This window comes from Platichthys flesus, chromosome 5, assembly GCF_949316205.1.
Source record: "Platichthys flesus chromosome 5, fPlaFle2.1, whole genome shotgun sequence".
In the NCBI taxonomy this organism is placed as follows: domain Eukaryota; kingdom Metazoa; phylum Chordata; class Actinopteri; order Pleuronectiformes; family Pleuronectidae; genus Platichthys; species Platichthys flesus.
This window is the reverse complement of record NC_084949.1, coordinates 11,917,783-11,932,977: the sequence shown is the minus strand read 5'-3', so window position 1 is coordinate 11,932,977 and position 15,195 is coordinate 11,917,783. Positions and strand designations below refer to the sequence as shown.

At 39.0% G+C, this 15,195-nt stretch overlaps 1 protein-coding gene across 1 annotated transcript in view; it reads right to left on the bottom strand.

Annotated features, from left to right (window-relative positions):
- The window catches only part of tusc3 (tumor suppressor candidate 3), a 58,690-nt gene that overhangs the window by 15,874 nt on the left and 27,621 nt on the right, over positions 1 to 15,195 (bottom strand). Inside the window, exons 3-6 of the mRNA XM_062388141.1 lie at positions 12,621 to 12,738; positions 10,823 to 10,963; positions 8,674 to 8,814; positions 8,299 to 8,388 (exon numbers count right to left, since the gene is read on the bottom strand). Coding sequence (XP_062244125.1) covers positions 8,299 to 8,388; positions 8,674 to 8,814; positions 10,823 to 10,963; positions 12,621 to 12,738 — 490 coding nt within the window. The remainder of the gene's footprint in view (positions 1 to 8,298; positions 8,389 to 8,673; positions 8,815 to 10,822; positions 10,964 to 12,620; positions 12,739 to 15,195) is intronic.

The window sequence follows — 15,195 nt, the reverse complement described above, 5'->3', positions numbered from 1 at the left end:
ACTATTTGGAAAGGACCAATATGTCATGGATCTTCATTGACAAACTGAATTAGTAACAACTGGATTTTAGATTTTTTCTTTCATTAGTAAAACTAAACAAACATTACTTCATTCAGATTTTTGCCAAGACTCTCTGCATCTTACCCCCTCAACATAAACAGCAAATGCAGATAGAGGCTATAAGAGAGAGCAGTGGTTAGGGGAATGAAAAATTCCTCAATCCATGGCTGGGCACTTCCAATTAATCTGATGGATTAGAAAGAAGGAGTGCCATTCATTAGTGTGCAAGGCTGAGAGTGTACCTATGCATGTGTATACTGAAAACTACTAACCGAATGGCTGTTTGTGGATTCAACTGTTCGGGGGAACATTTCTCTATGTGAAACAAAGTGTGTGTTCATTAAAAGAACATACATCCAGGATGACTGGAAGTAAAAGCAGCCACAGCCCATTGATCTAACATGGAGATGAATGGAGGAGCTAACTCAACGTTCACACACTAAAACGCACTGCCTCTAATTGAATCACACATACAGGTTACCTTCATACACATTCAGTCTTTGAAATATGGTTTGGTGCTGAATACAGCTTAACAATAAACCAAAAAGGCCTGTTTTACATCTATTTAATTAAAAAACTGGACAGACTGAGTCGTATATCTCCAACTATAGGACAGGAACCATTGCTTCTACTGCCAAGTTACTATGTGCTCGCTGCAAACACGGGGCAAGAGAACTTTACTTTGAAAGTTTATCTAAGAAGTCAAACACACATCCTATGTTTTTGTTACCGTCAATGAGTTATATGAAAAGAACATAAAGGGGATAGGTTTGTCGTGCTCTCGGTTCAGCCCAGTGAAGACCCAAATCTTTAAAAATGTGTTAAGGAATTGAAAAGACAAAGATTTCTTATTCTCAAAACAGCGATACAATGTAATTCCATTGCTAATGTTACCTAATACTGTTAATACTGGAGACTACATTTATCCACATTTGGTGCACTAATGAGTATTTATTGCAAATGGATTTTGTATTTAGAATCAACTTCAACAAAACACTATGTTCATCATTGTGAAGAAACCCAGAGCAACAATATCAATTACTGATAAATTAATTGTTGGCTTTTCATGTGATTTGTTTCCTTTAATAAGAAAAAGAAAAACATCGGTAGACTTACCCTCAATTGTCTGTCTTTTAGAAACCAAGCAAACATTATTTTATCTTGTTGTAATAAAACCATTATATCCTATTACTGATTTTGATGGGACTTCACCATTCAACATTCCGACGCATTCTTTTCATTTTCCCATTTTAAACAGCCTAGTCATGGCTCACCTTCATGAATTTAGGCAGATTCATGCTGTTGAGCTTTCTGGTGAAACTTCAGACTACCACTGTTTCAATGAATGTGATGGATTAGCTTTTTAAGATCCCAGTTTCTCTTAATGACTTGTAAACAACAAGTCTGTACTTAAATAACATGTAAATGATAAAGTGTAATTTTTGGAAAGAATTGGAATAAAGAAGTATTCAGTAATTGGATATGTATGGAAATAAAAGCTAGTTAATCATAGTTTAACAAAGATTGTAATGAAAAGTTTTATTTTACATTTTGTTTTTATGCTTTGAATTGATGAGCCTAGATCTTTGCACAAAAAATAACATTACACTGCTTAAAATCTGTGAAGTTGATGGGTTATCTGAGAAAACTGTGAAATAAAATGTTCTCCATATTTTTATTTAGCACATCTGTGGCTATAAAACACATTTGAAAAGCACTGAATAACTTGAGCAGAAAGAAAAATATATGCAAGATATAATTCCAGTTATGAGATTATTCCTTCAGAGGGTCTCAAGAAGGTATTTGATAAAGGGTCCGCTCAATCAAATATCAGCATTAGACTATTAAATATGTTGAGACTTTTACTAAACACACACCCTGATGCTAATTTACTGGTGTGTTTTCTTAATAAATTCTCTTAGGATCAAGATCTCGGTAATATATGTGTTCACACTCTTTCTAATACGAGAATAAAGATGCGAATAGCCTAGTGGGTGTCTGTGTTCATGCACTCATTTGAATGCATTGACATTAAGAAACCTTGTTATATAAGAACAGCAGGAAACAGCTCATTTGTTAGACTTCGAAGCAAATTAGGTGTCTACACCAATGCAGGCAAATAATATGCATTTACATTCACACACATACACACAGAGGGAGGCCATATCTCACATGCATACGATTGTGTTCAAATGAGGTTGAGAAGAGTCTCTGGCAAGTGGCTGTCAATTAGTCTCGTAATGTGTCACATCCAACTATGTCGCAAGTCAGAAAAAACACATGGAAATGCTCATTAAACAGTCATAACTCAAAGTGTACAAGCAATGAACAGGCATTGTCCCTCCCTGTTTTCACTTGACTACTCTCTTTTTAAAACCAGACCACTGTACCGTTAGCTGTTAATACCCGCGGACCAGATAACCTTTACAAATAGCTATATTCATCCTTTTTCCATCCCGTATCATGTATTTGTGTGCATAGCGTGTGTAAATGTGTGTTTGTGTGTGTTATGTTCGCTAAAGGTCAGCAGGCGCTCAGACAGGAAGAGGGATAAATGAAAAGTCAACAAAGCAGAAAGAACAGGGGAGAAAGAGTAAGTAGGCGAGCGGAAGAGAGATGGAGTGGGAATACATGCATCATTTGTATAAACAATGGTTTGAGACTCTGTTTGTTGATTTCAGGGGTTGTAATGACAGATGATCTTAGAAGTGAAACCTTGCAAGGTGCTCTTGGTAAAAGCCTCAGCCAAGGTTTTCCGTACAATCAAAAATCTAATTATATTTCTCTGCATCATTAGTGGTGCTAGTTCCAATCATAGACTAAGATAAACAAGTTTAATATATGAAGAATACACTATTATTGATCTAGAGAAATTATTGTGGATTATTACAAAAGATTCAAAGAAGATATAACTTATGTATCCTATTTAATATGTATTTTCATATTTTGGTCTTTTATGTGTCTTTATATTGTATGTTTTGTAAGGGTGTTGATGATGAATATATACATTTTATTAAAAAAGATTTATGTTATATAATATAACATTTTCAATAAAAAAATTCCTAACTTAGCTAACATATATATATATACATATGTACACACTTCAGGATACCTCAACTGATCAAATATTTCCTATATAAAAAAATAAAAGCTATTCAAAAAAGTAGAGAGCAGCTTTTGCAACTCTCCCTAACCTGGAGTTAATGTGAGATTAGTAGTTTTGCTAGAGACTAAAGTTAAAGCACAGTCATACAACCCATATATTTTACTAACCAACACCACCACTCTGGACCCAGGGAGCAGAGTAAAACAGGGATCTCAGTTAAATAAGATGGCGAAAGAGCAAGATGGTGGAAGAAGAAAACAAGGCAGAGAGACTATTGTTTCCAGGAAGAAACATCAAGAAATAATCAGACTTGTAACCTGATAGAGCCGCACAACATTCTGACACATGACGGAGCTCAGAAGAGAAAATTTGGAAAAAATAAGTGGAGAATAATTAAAGGGTGAAAATTAAATGAAGGCTTAAAATGTTGAATTTATATACCTCTTTTACGGTTTTACGGAGCAGAACTGAGAGCATACATAGATCATTTATCCAGAACAGCAGAGGGACTACGGGAAGGTTCATTGAACTCCACATCTGAAAATATATGGTAATTTGTTTTTATGAATTCAGATGATGCTTTAAAATCTCATTATCTACTCACAGTTCAATGTTTACACACTCCATGGAGAGTCCAGAACCCCAGAGCCGATTAAAGCCATTTAAAACCTGTTTTCTTGTTTTTGAAAATATGTCAATCAGTAGAATAAGGTGACTACTCATTTTCTCAAAAGAGTATGTATTATATGTGTTTTGTTTTTTAGGGACTGGGGGATTTTATTTAGTAATGAGTAGTAAAAACACAAACAGAGTTGGTTCGACCCACAGACAGTTTGAATAAATCTGGACAGGGATGAAGGGACAAGGCAAACAAACAAACCAACGAATAAAAGCTTTCACCTCCCTTGTTTCCAATATTTATATGCCCTTGAGCAAGGCAGTTACACCGCAAGTACTCCAATAAACCTTCTTAGTGGCCAACAGCTCAAGTTGGGCTGAGTGTTTCCAACTTTTAATGTGTCAGACAGAAGGATCAACTGCTGCAAGCGTATTTCCAGTGAATTTAATTCATCTTAGCTTGAGTTTAATCTAATGCAATGTATTTATTGAAATGAAATCAACACAATCAATGGATTCACTTCCAGGGAAATTTGACCAACAGATTTGATCAATAACAAGCCGTCCTAACATTACTGACCTTTGAGGAAATGGACAGCCGTAGTCCAAAGTAGAGGAGGCTATTCAAGCTACGTAATTGGCTTTGTTGCACCATCCACTTTCATTTCACCTTCTCTGTCAGGGTGAAAATTGTTCCGCAGAGTGGAATGGTTTGCAGACACTTACGAGACAGGAGTCTGTGGTTGAAATACGCTTTGTCATTTCATCCAAGTACTGAATTAACTAGCTTACCCAACAGAAAGTAAGCAAGCTACAGTCAGTCTTTATTTAAGGTGATGATGTACAGACCGGGAGAGTAGAGATGCCAAGTAATGAGAGAACAGAAAGCATATAGTCACTTTATCACTGAGCTTCTACAGCCGCATATTTCATACAGATGAGATCTTAAATGTCCATTCATTAGAATATGAGAGCTGCGTGCTAAACAGACCCGGGTGACAGGTGCACAGAGTACGTGTGTCTGCAGGTGTTAAACCTAGGTCTGCCTGCCTGCTGAGAATGCCCCTCGCAGGAATAGCACAGCTACAACTGAAACTATGATTAGGCTTCCTTGCCTGCCTGCCTGCCTGCCTGCCTGCCTGTCTACCTGCCTGCCTGCCTGCCTGCCTGCCTGCCTGCCTGCCTGCCTGCCTGCCTGCCTGCCTGCCTGCCTGCCTGCCTGCCTGCCTGCCTGGACGGTAAAAAATAACATGGATGTTTTGATGACCTACTGATGCAGTGGGATTTGTCCATGGGAGTGCTGATGGAGGGGGAAGAGGGGGGTAGAGAGAAAGAGAGAGTGAGGCACAGAGCATGGCACAGAGCTCTACATAGAAACCATAATGTTATCATGAGATGATTTTTTTATTTATTATGAAACTGTCTCAGTAATTGATGGGATACGCTGGTCACTTTTTATTTTTTTTTATTTTCTCCTCTCTACACCAAACCCTGTATCGCTCAGATCAACATCTGTATTCAATAAAATATATACGTTCTTAATTTAAAAAATTTCTGGCAAATACAATAGATCCAACCACATTGTGAATGAGCGCGAGTGTGTGAGTGTGCGAGGGGCTGAGTTTAGCCGTAGAGAGCGATGGTCAGTGTCTACTGGTCTGAACAAAAAGCCGGCCTAAAGAACAATTTATTTCACCGCTTCACTACACACTTCAATTCACTCTGTATCGGCTGAAAACACACAGATAAACACACAAGCATTCTCTCAATCAAATACACACCGATGTGTACAGGTACAGGCGCAAAAGATAAAGCAGAACCCACTCTCACTTACACACACAACACACTTTAAAACTCTTCAAGTCCGAAGTCAACTAGCTGAAGAGAACAAATGAAAGTGACAGCAGTGTTCTTTTTTTGAAATGTGAAAGGTTACCAGTAATGTAGAGAGGGCTGCTGCCAAAAGCTGCCAAAAGCCATCAACCAATCATGTGAAATCAGCCGGAAATATGGAAATGTCATCAGTCAATAGAGGGGAAAAAAACTAAGTGGTTATTCGTAGTAAAATCCAAAGCTGAGGGACTCCCCGGTGCTGATGTTGAAATTCATATTATAGGTTTCTTGCCTGACATACAGTCAAATACTTCAACATCAAACACAATAGATGAGACAATGTTGTATTGTGTGCGTCAGACTGTGGCTGTAGTATTTCATTCGTAAAAATGTGTAGTGGGACCTATGTAAATGGATTTGGCTATGGTCATTGAGTTTCTATATGTATGTTAACGCAAAAATGTGTCTTTTTCCCATTTTGTGTTTATACGTGTGTCTGAGTAAAAATGAGCTTGCAGAATTTTCTTGTTTGCACATTGAGACGCTCACTACAATTTCATCTGCTTGGCCGGGCCATTCGTCAGTTGACAAATCCTTTCAATATAGTCTACCTGGCCTTGCTCGCTCACCATTTTAATGGAATTACACTGTCTGGGGGGAGGGAGGGAGGGAGGGAGGGAGGGAGGGAGAGAGAGAGAGAGAGAGAGAGAGAGAGACATGAAATGAGGAGAGGGAAGGAGAACAGGAACGATAAGACGGGTATCTTTTCAATATCATCTGACCAGTTGAAGCCATTACCTGTCAGGAGGACAGAGATTTGAAGAGAGGTATTTGAAGAGAGGATGAAGGTGGAAAAGGGGGTGAGAGGTGGGGGGCAATAAGAAAGAGAGGAAGGCCATTTACACAGGATGTAACGCAGCTGTACCTGCTGTTCCGCAATGAGCCCTGGCAGACTGGGCACGCTTAAACAGGAAGTTATAGCATAATAGAGACAGCCCTCCATACCTTCATATGATTTCACATACATCCTATGGTCCATTTATTTGGTACACCTGCACAATCAAATGCCGTCTCATAAAACAGACTTGCTATGACAACTACCTTCATGAACAACAGTCTGGACCCTTCATTTGATTCGTGTGTTTTAGAAGCTTCCTTTCTAGTGTGAAAAAATCATGAAATACTCAATTTTCTCGGTTGATCTTCCGGTTTGCCAACTTCCACAGCCCATGCAGCGGCCCTTCCCACAGCTCTTCAGCCTTGCCTAATTGGCATAATTTGTTTCTTGCATGCTCAGTAATAAATCTTTTATGACCTGCTCACCTTTGCCTTTGACTCAGACGCCTATGGCTACAGTTTGGGAATTAATTTCTGCCTTTATTTCAACACTTGAGTACGTCAAAGCTTAAATGCTGCCCTCATCACTCTGCTCAGTTCAGAGAAGGGCAGGCAGGAATGAGAGTGGACGAAAGGAGAGAAGCAGCAGGCAGATGGGGATGTTTCAAACTAGCTGACCGCACCTCTTTCTAATGAAGACTATAACATGGTATGAGGACAGACAGAGATATGAGAGAGTGATGGAGGGCGGAGGGTGGAGGGCACGGAGAAGCAAAGGAAGCAGCAAGAGGGGAAAGGGAAAGAGTAACTCATTACTAGTGCAGGAAGGTGTTCATGGGACAAAACAGCTGAGACAGAGAAGAAGCAAAATATGAGGCTTGAGTCCCCTGCAGCAGCCGAAGGTTCAACTCTGACCTGGCATGCCTTCCACACTCTGTCGACCCCTTTTCACGCTTAAGTTCCAACACAAAAAGCAGCACTATAGTTGACTGATGCTAATATCAACTATTTTTTGATATCTCTCACAGAGGGAGCTTGCGTCATGATGCTGTTATTAAACTTATTTTTCTTTTTGTTCGACTTTGGCTTTGTGCACTCCTTTTTTAGGACCTCCTCAAGAAGTATAAAGCTCTGCACATTTGTCTCTGTAAACCCCGGCATTACTCACAGAGGAAAGATCTGTGTGTGCACAAATATACACGCGGCTCGTATCGGCGTACTACATTATCACAGATTGTAAGGGAAGTTTCCTTGGTTCATCTCTCTCTTTCTTCTGACCCTCTATCTTTCTCAATGTCTGCATCCCCTTCTCTTTCTCCTCCTTAATTTTGTAGGACGTTTTATTTTAATTTCACAATACAGTGAGCACACTTATATGAGGGCAAGCATAGATACACATGACAGAAAAAGGAAACTCGACATGTCCCTTGGGTGATATTAACACGCAGGGAGTGCTCCCAGCTGTCCAGTAACACACACACTACACAGACATGCATATACACTGTGCTCGGATGTGTTAGCAGGTGGTAAAAGCAAACCTCGGTGAACCAGCACCACATTGTGTGTTTTACTTGGGGCCAGCAGACCCACAGCTGTTTATATCACTGATCTAATACTCACCAAAATGTACAACACATTGAACTTCCTCTTAAAATATATTATTTTTCAAAAAACACAATCCATTTGTAAAGGGAAAAGGGATGGGGGCAAGGAATTAAAGAAATTGAAGGTAGTAAAGAGATTAAAGTTGGAAGAAATAACCAAAGTGAAGGAACAAGAAAGAAGTACAAAGATGAATTTATGCATTTTGATATTAAGGAAGGAAAAAACTATGTGACTCATACCACTTGTCCGTTCTGGGGGTTCTTGTGGGCATAGGGAGGGCCACGGATATGATTCCACATCTGACCGGATGTCATTGCAAAAACGACACACTATCACAAACACAGAGAGAGGAACATAGACAAGCAGGTGATTCACATAATTTGCAGAGAAATAGTTATCATCTCTTAACTGAGTAAATCTGAACAAATTACTCGATAAATGACTAATGTTTTATAAGAACATGTTAAAGTCTTTTCTAATGAGGTGAGGTCATTTCATTTACATTATTTACCAGTACAATCTCACTTGACTTGAGAAATTAAGTTCTCCCAGCGGATACAAATTTAAACCTAGTGTGAGTGTATAATGTGTAAGTGTGTGTGTGTGTGTTATACCAGTGCAGCCATGGCCCATCCAGTCTTGTTGTATATGAATTCTAAGTTGTTCCTCCTCAGATACAGCAGACCTCCAACCAGAGAAACTAACAGAGCCAACGCAATGGTCCCTGAATAATTAGGAGGACGGAAGACACGAATCTAGAGAGAGAGAGAGAGAGAGAGAGATGATTTCCATGACTTTCAATAACTTTAAACCAAATTTCCATGAACAAACATTTTGTGAAATCTGTGTATCCACGAAAAAGTGACAAAATGTAGTATTAAAACTAACAATTAGAATTCCAAGGCATACAGTATACCTTAAATGACACAAACCCCAGTATGCCTGCTTATATTTTGAGCATATTTCTTTAAAAGCATATGAATTATTTAAAACACAGCGTTAATGAACGACATGAACATATGAATATAAAAAATTTCAAGAACAAAAAACGAGGACTGTGTCTTCTTCTGTGTTCATAAAGTGAAACACGTTTCCAGTGGGTATTGGACTCAGCCAAGGTTGCCCATTGTTCTCAATCCTGTTAGTGACATTTATAGCCAGTGTTTCAAAGAGCAGCAGAGTCAGGAGAATTTTTCAGTTTGAAAACCTCAGAGATTTTTCCCTGCCCTTTGCAGGTGATATGGTACCTAGTACTGACAGGGCAGGAATCCCCTACATGCCTTTAAACAGGTACAGGTCTTACCTTTCCAACCAGGGTTTCTCCTGAAACATGCGGTATGGTGTCCCCAAGTGTTCAATCCTATGTCCTATTCTATTGTCCATCTAAATGCTCCTCCTTGGCAACATCATCCGCAAATAAAATGTCAACTTTCACTGCTACAATGATGATGACTCACTTCTATATTACTATCTGTCCTAGTGAACAATGAAACATTGCAACTCTCCACAAGTGCCTCGCTGTAATAACACACCTAATGGCAAACAACTCTTTCCAACTAAACCTCTCCATATCTGATGTAATGGTCTTTGGTCCCACCTCCATCAAGGAAGAAATCCAGGCAAACCTCGGTGCACTAGCACCTTTACCAAGTCCAAGTGAATTGATAAGTGCTATTCAAATAAAGTTAATAATATTTGCATTATTATTATTATTATTGACTTCATCAGGCACAGACATTTAGTATGGACTGATGTGATTTGCAGCTGAGTGCAAAGTGTTTGGGATGAGAGTCGGAACCTCAAATTCTGAGAGATGCCTCCTCGGTTCCTTCCTGTGGAGGTTCTCTTGGCACATCAAGCCGGTATAAAGGAATGTGGTGTCTTATGTAAAGTCCTTCGGTTAAGACACTCTGACTTTTATATTTTGGTAAATTTGAGTGTTATTGAGCAGAAATGTAATGGAGCAGCAAGAGCTATCAACATATTTCCCATTTGTCGTTCTTTCAATCTATAGGGGCATTAGATCGAAACACTGACTTCCATTACTCTGGTTCATTTGAGGTTATGAAGCATATTTTTTCTTTCTTTTCCTTATCCTTTTCTCCTCTTTATTTGTTTAGTTAAGTAAGATTGTACTTGTATAGTACATTGTATAGTCGCAAGTAACTGAAAGCTGAGCACTTAGTGTAAGTGCGCTCCTCTCCCACACACTGAAGGAATGTATTTTGATTGCAGATCCATCAACAAGAAAACAAGGAGCTGCTTAGACTATTGTGGCCAGTGCTTGGCTGACAGGATGTTCAGCATAGTCCAGCAGTTGAAGATATCCTCTCGCAAGAGGGAACCACTTCAGTGCCTCTAAGCAAGGGCATCTAACACCCATGAGCATGTGTGACACCCTGTTCCTTGAAGCTTTAAAGCCTTCGATGTGGTCAACGTCCATCTGCTGTTGCAACGATAAACCGTGCTGTCACACCCAACCTGTTTGCTGCAGTAAAACAATGACATTTGCTTATTTGGTCAGTATCTTACCTGGTAGAGCTGGCACCACATAACGAGGCTTCAATCCTCTGCAGCGGCTCAAGCTCGATTCTGGCTTGCGGACCTTAGCCGCTGCCCTTTCACACTTAACTCTTTGTAAAAGCAGCAACACTGAGATGTCGGTGTGTGCGTGGCAGGAAACATCCAACTGCTTGGGCGGTGAGGATGGACGCTGATGGCATCATGCAAATAAGTGAAGGTGAATATCTGTGTTCATAGTACCTGGACATCTGTGCGATCTGCAATCCACTTGGCCAGCTGCTCTGAAGCAAAGCCAATCCTTTGCAGGTCAAATGTATCAGCCCTCTTCGGCTTCCCCTTGGCCGGGAAATGCATGAAGGTTGGAGCACTGTTCATGTTCAACTAGAGGGAAAGAGAGAAGATGAGGTAGACGAAGTCAGGTTATTGCTACTTATAAAACATATTGATCAACATATCACCCATTGATAAAAAAAAAAAATACATCATGGATCAAAGTATCCCAATATACAGACGGACTACATCAACTGATACTGTGCATTAGCCCTTTACAAATTTAACTCTGATGTCTATTCTGTAAGTTGACCAGCTTCCTCTGAGCTCTGTATTTTTGGTTGGGTGAGTATGAAAGAAGTTTCATGTTTATTCTTCTTTGGAACATTAAACAGCTGGTTTATTCTACGAGCAAATCCTGCCTTTACTATGTTTCCCCTGGAATACTGTAATTGTCTTTTTGCACGGCGTAAGTGTTGTCTGGAAATGTCATAAAGTCTTGTAAAATTCAGCATCCAGCTAATGCTTTAAAATCATTGTGTGCCAGTAAGAACCCTTTTGTGAGTTTTGTGTGCGAGTGGCTCACTGGTTCCCAAACATCCAAATCAGCGAGCAGATGCAATGATGATATCCAGAGAACAAAGCTGAGCTGAAAACGCCCATTCTGCTTCCATATCGGAGGCATTTTACAGGTACACTATGTCTTTAATGTTTGAACTTTAATATTTCGTTCCTATTGGAAATGAAGAGAGAAAAACTACAAGATATTAGGAAAGCCACTGTCATGTTAATATGTAATAGAAAGCTATTCCTAATTGAATTCACTCCGCAGTTGTATCTTGTAAAAAATATGATAAAAAAAAAAAAATCATGTCAGGACTCTATATTGGCCAAATGCCAAATACTAAAATATGGCACAGGAGCAATGACGATAAATAACCTTAAAAAATGATATATAAGACCAGTGTATTCTATTTATATAATGCTACGCCTCTCTGTGTGTGTATGCATGTGTGTGTGTACTGATTTAAATACAAGACAGTGAGTGGGTGTGTGCTGGCTATCACGGCTAATAATTGCATAGAGAGGCTGATTCCAATAATTCTATATTTGCGTAAATATGTGTCTCTTCTATGCAAATGTTTTCCGTCTGTTGATTTTAATACATACAAACAACCAAACACACGTATAAACGCTCACGTGCACACAAACACAGCTAAACAAAAGTGGGTAATTAAGCTCTTTGAAAAGAGGTTGATTATCTCTAAATCTGCACCCAACTTGCATCTCTCCCTCCTGTTTTCCACCTGCAATGTTTCACACCTATTTAACTAACAATAAAGACACCTATGTAAAAATGGGGAGGAGAGAGCGCAGAGAAGCGGGATGCTATGTTGGCTATTTCTCAAACCACCCATTATGTGATAAAATTACAATAATGGATAACAAGCATGTGGCAGGCATGCATATGTATACCGATGCAACACTGTTAACATACATGTGGAATAAGTGGTAAACATATGTACAAATATACATTGGACATACAAACCAGCAAACAAACAGAAAAATTATGTGGATTTAATTTTCTAATGTTCAGTTTTTTGCTGCATGAGCGATTATGGATACAGTCGTACAAATCAAAAAAATCAATAGGAACATTATATAAATTCATTGCCTAACCCGACACAAAAGTCACAATAAACAATTATTTTGGCCATGATACAGTTGAATACATACTTGATTGACTATACACTGAATGATTAGTTACCTGTTGGAAAACATCAGCTCCCTCATCGTAGTCCACCACGGTGAAGAACAGCTTGTTGGAAAATGCAGACGAGTAACGCCACGAGTTTGCCAGGACTTGGTATTCCTCGTTCGCCTGCCTATAAGATGACAATGTAACAAGAAACGGAAATTCAAGAAAAAAGCTTTTCACAAATGATGTTCTCCCATTACCTCACTCACAAATAGTGTTAGTGATAAATATTCTGTTCAAGAGGATTCCTTCTATAGCAAGTAAACCTGTTTAACAGCAGGTATCACTACAATCAGGAGTAACTCAAGTTCAGACCATATAACCAAGTTGTCTAGAATAGGACTGATTCAGTCAACGATCCTAATTAGCACTTAAGTACGAGTCAAGTACATGTGACTCTAAAACTTCAAGTCCTGCAAAGAGTCCAGCCTTAGGATATATTTCACTACTATACACCAGACTTAGCATCTTTGTACCAGAAAAATATGAAGGGAAATTAAAGTTAGGAACTATATGGAAACTTCATGTCAAGAAAATGTCTTTCTATTCCTTAGAGACAAACATCTGTTTGTATCCTTCGTTGCACATCTGTAGGAAGCTGATACAAGTGCTACCATCAGAATGTGAGCAATTCTGTGGCAGTGTACTGAAGATGTTTTTACAAGTTGTAATTCCTCTTTGCAGTCTGTTTCCGTTTACTGAGCTGTTCTTGCCATTGGTACAAGCACTGCACAAAAGATGAATTGAGGGCATTTATTCATGAAGAGGCAAATAGGATTGAGGAAAAAAGAGGAAGAAAATCCATAACTTAGTAACCTCAAAAACAGAAATGGTAGCTGAAGATATGGTAAAAAGGGAGGACATAAGCGTATTGGGACGGAGTGAGAGACTGTGCAAGATTTAAAAAATGAGAAGAGTTGGAAAATGGGAGGAGAACGCGATAAGATGAAGGGAGTGAGAAAAGCAAACTGCACATGAGCTCCTTGGTGACGTTTCTCTCTTCATCCCATAAGGTTCTTTTAAGGACATGAGAAGATACTGCATTTTCATTTCTCTCTTTCTCTCCTTTCTTTTTGAACCTCACTCATAACTTCTATTTTCTTCACAGTCTAATGTAAGTGGTCAGGCCAAGGTTGGACCAGCACATTACTCTCACCTCCTGCATGACAAAATGCAAAGTTCAATTTCACAAAGCCATCTCTTCTTGATTCTGACTTTTTTTAGACTTTCTCCTTCACTTTGACATTATGCCTTATGTCAACTGCCTCTTGTGTTGGCTTTAATTAGAGAGAAATCATCTGTCAGGATCTGTTATGTGCACTGATGTTACGTTGTTATCTGCAAAGCTAATGTCAGGACAGTCCCTTTGAAGTGTCTAAAGCACAAAAAAAAGAGGAGATGATGCAGATGAGTCAGATGTTGAAACTGAGGCCAGCAGACTGTCAGGGATTACAGTGGTGCTCATCTCTGTCTGGGAACCCCTCCTCTGCTGGAACTGTGTCTGTGTCACAGAGATATACACTTTAATGTGCAGACAGTCTGTGTCATCTATTCATGTCAGGTTTATTTAGCTTCCTGACAAATGTCCTAATGATATAAGAATATTTTACTGATGATGTTTGGTGGGTTTGTTCATCACCTTCTAAAAATTGCAACCAAAAAAATCTAAATAAAACAAAATAAAATACTGCAGTGAGAAGTTAAACCGTTTTAGCCTTAACATCAGAAAATCATCAGAAGGCACTTAGTTTTGTGTATTGTATGGTTCCATTTAACATTATCTGCCTATTCATCATGTCAAACTGTAAACAGAAAAACATCTCACTGACAAAAGCTTAATATACCTTGTTGCCGCATGCTTTACATGATGTCATGTGACAAGCACCTTATTAATTAAAATGTATTTTATACAATGTTTTCCCTTGCTCATATTTAGTGTGTGTTCCACAAATCCAACTGGTCTCAACTACTGACATGGACCCTAAAATCTGACTGAGCATCAGGTTTGAGAGTAAAGACAAAATGAAATGCCCCCATCTTATCTATGGAAGCAAATTCATGCAAATGATATAATATAAATAAACCCCACTGACATATGTAAAATGTACCTAGGAGCCAAAATAAGGAAATATATAGAGTAGTAATTATTCCAATAAAGGAGAGCTATATGGGCTACAAACTTCTGTTCAGGGTTCAGCTGGAGTGTCGCTCAACTGTTGCATCACTGTCTGCCTCTTTTTTTTTCAGCGACTTGATAATTTATAGGTGATGATATATTGTGTGAAAATACTCTCACCATACCATCAACACTAAGCTTGAAAATTAATATAACGTTGAGTCTGTCATCTTTGAGTAACCCGGAATTAATCCCAACTCTACTGTGAGTTTCTAATGTGAAAGGGCTACTTAGTATGGACCAGTGGACAAAGCTGAAGAGTGATGTGGGAGTGACGACCCCAGTGATTAGCCATCTTTTTTACTGCCTGACGCTCCTCTTAACGGAGACTCTCGGGTCACTATCTGACATCCATCTCTTACACTCTCTCTCTTGCTGTCTTTTACTAAGGACGTGATGCAATTGCTT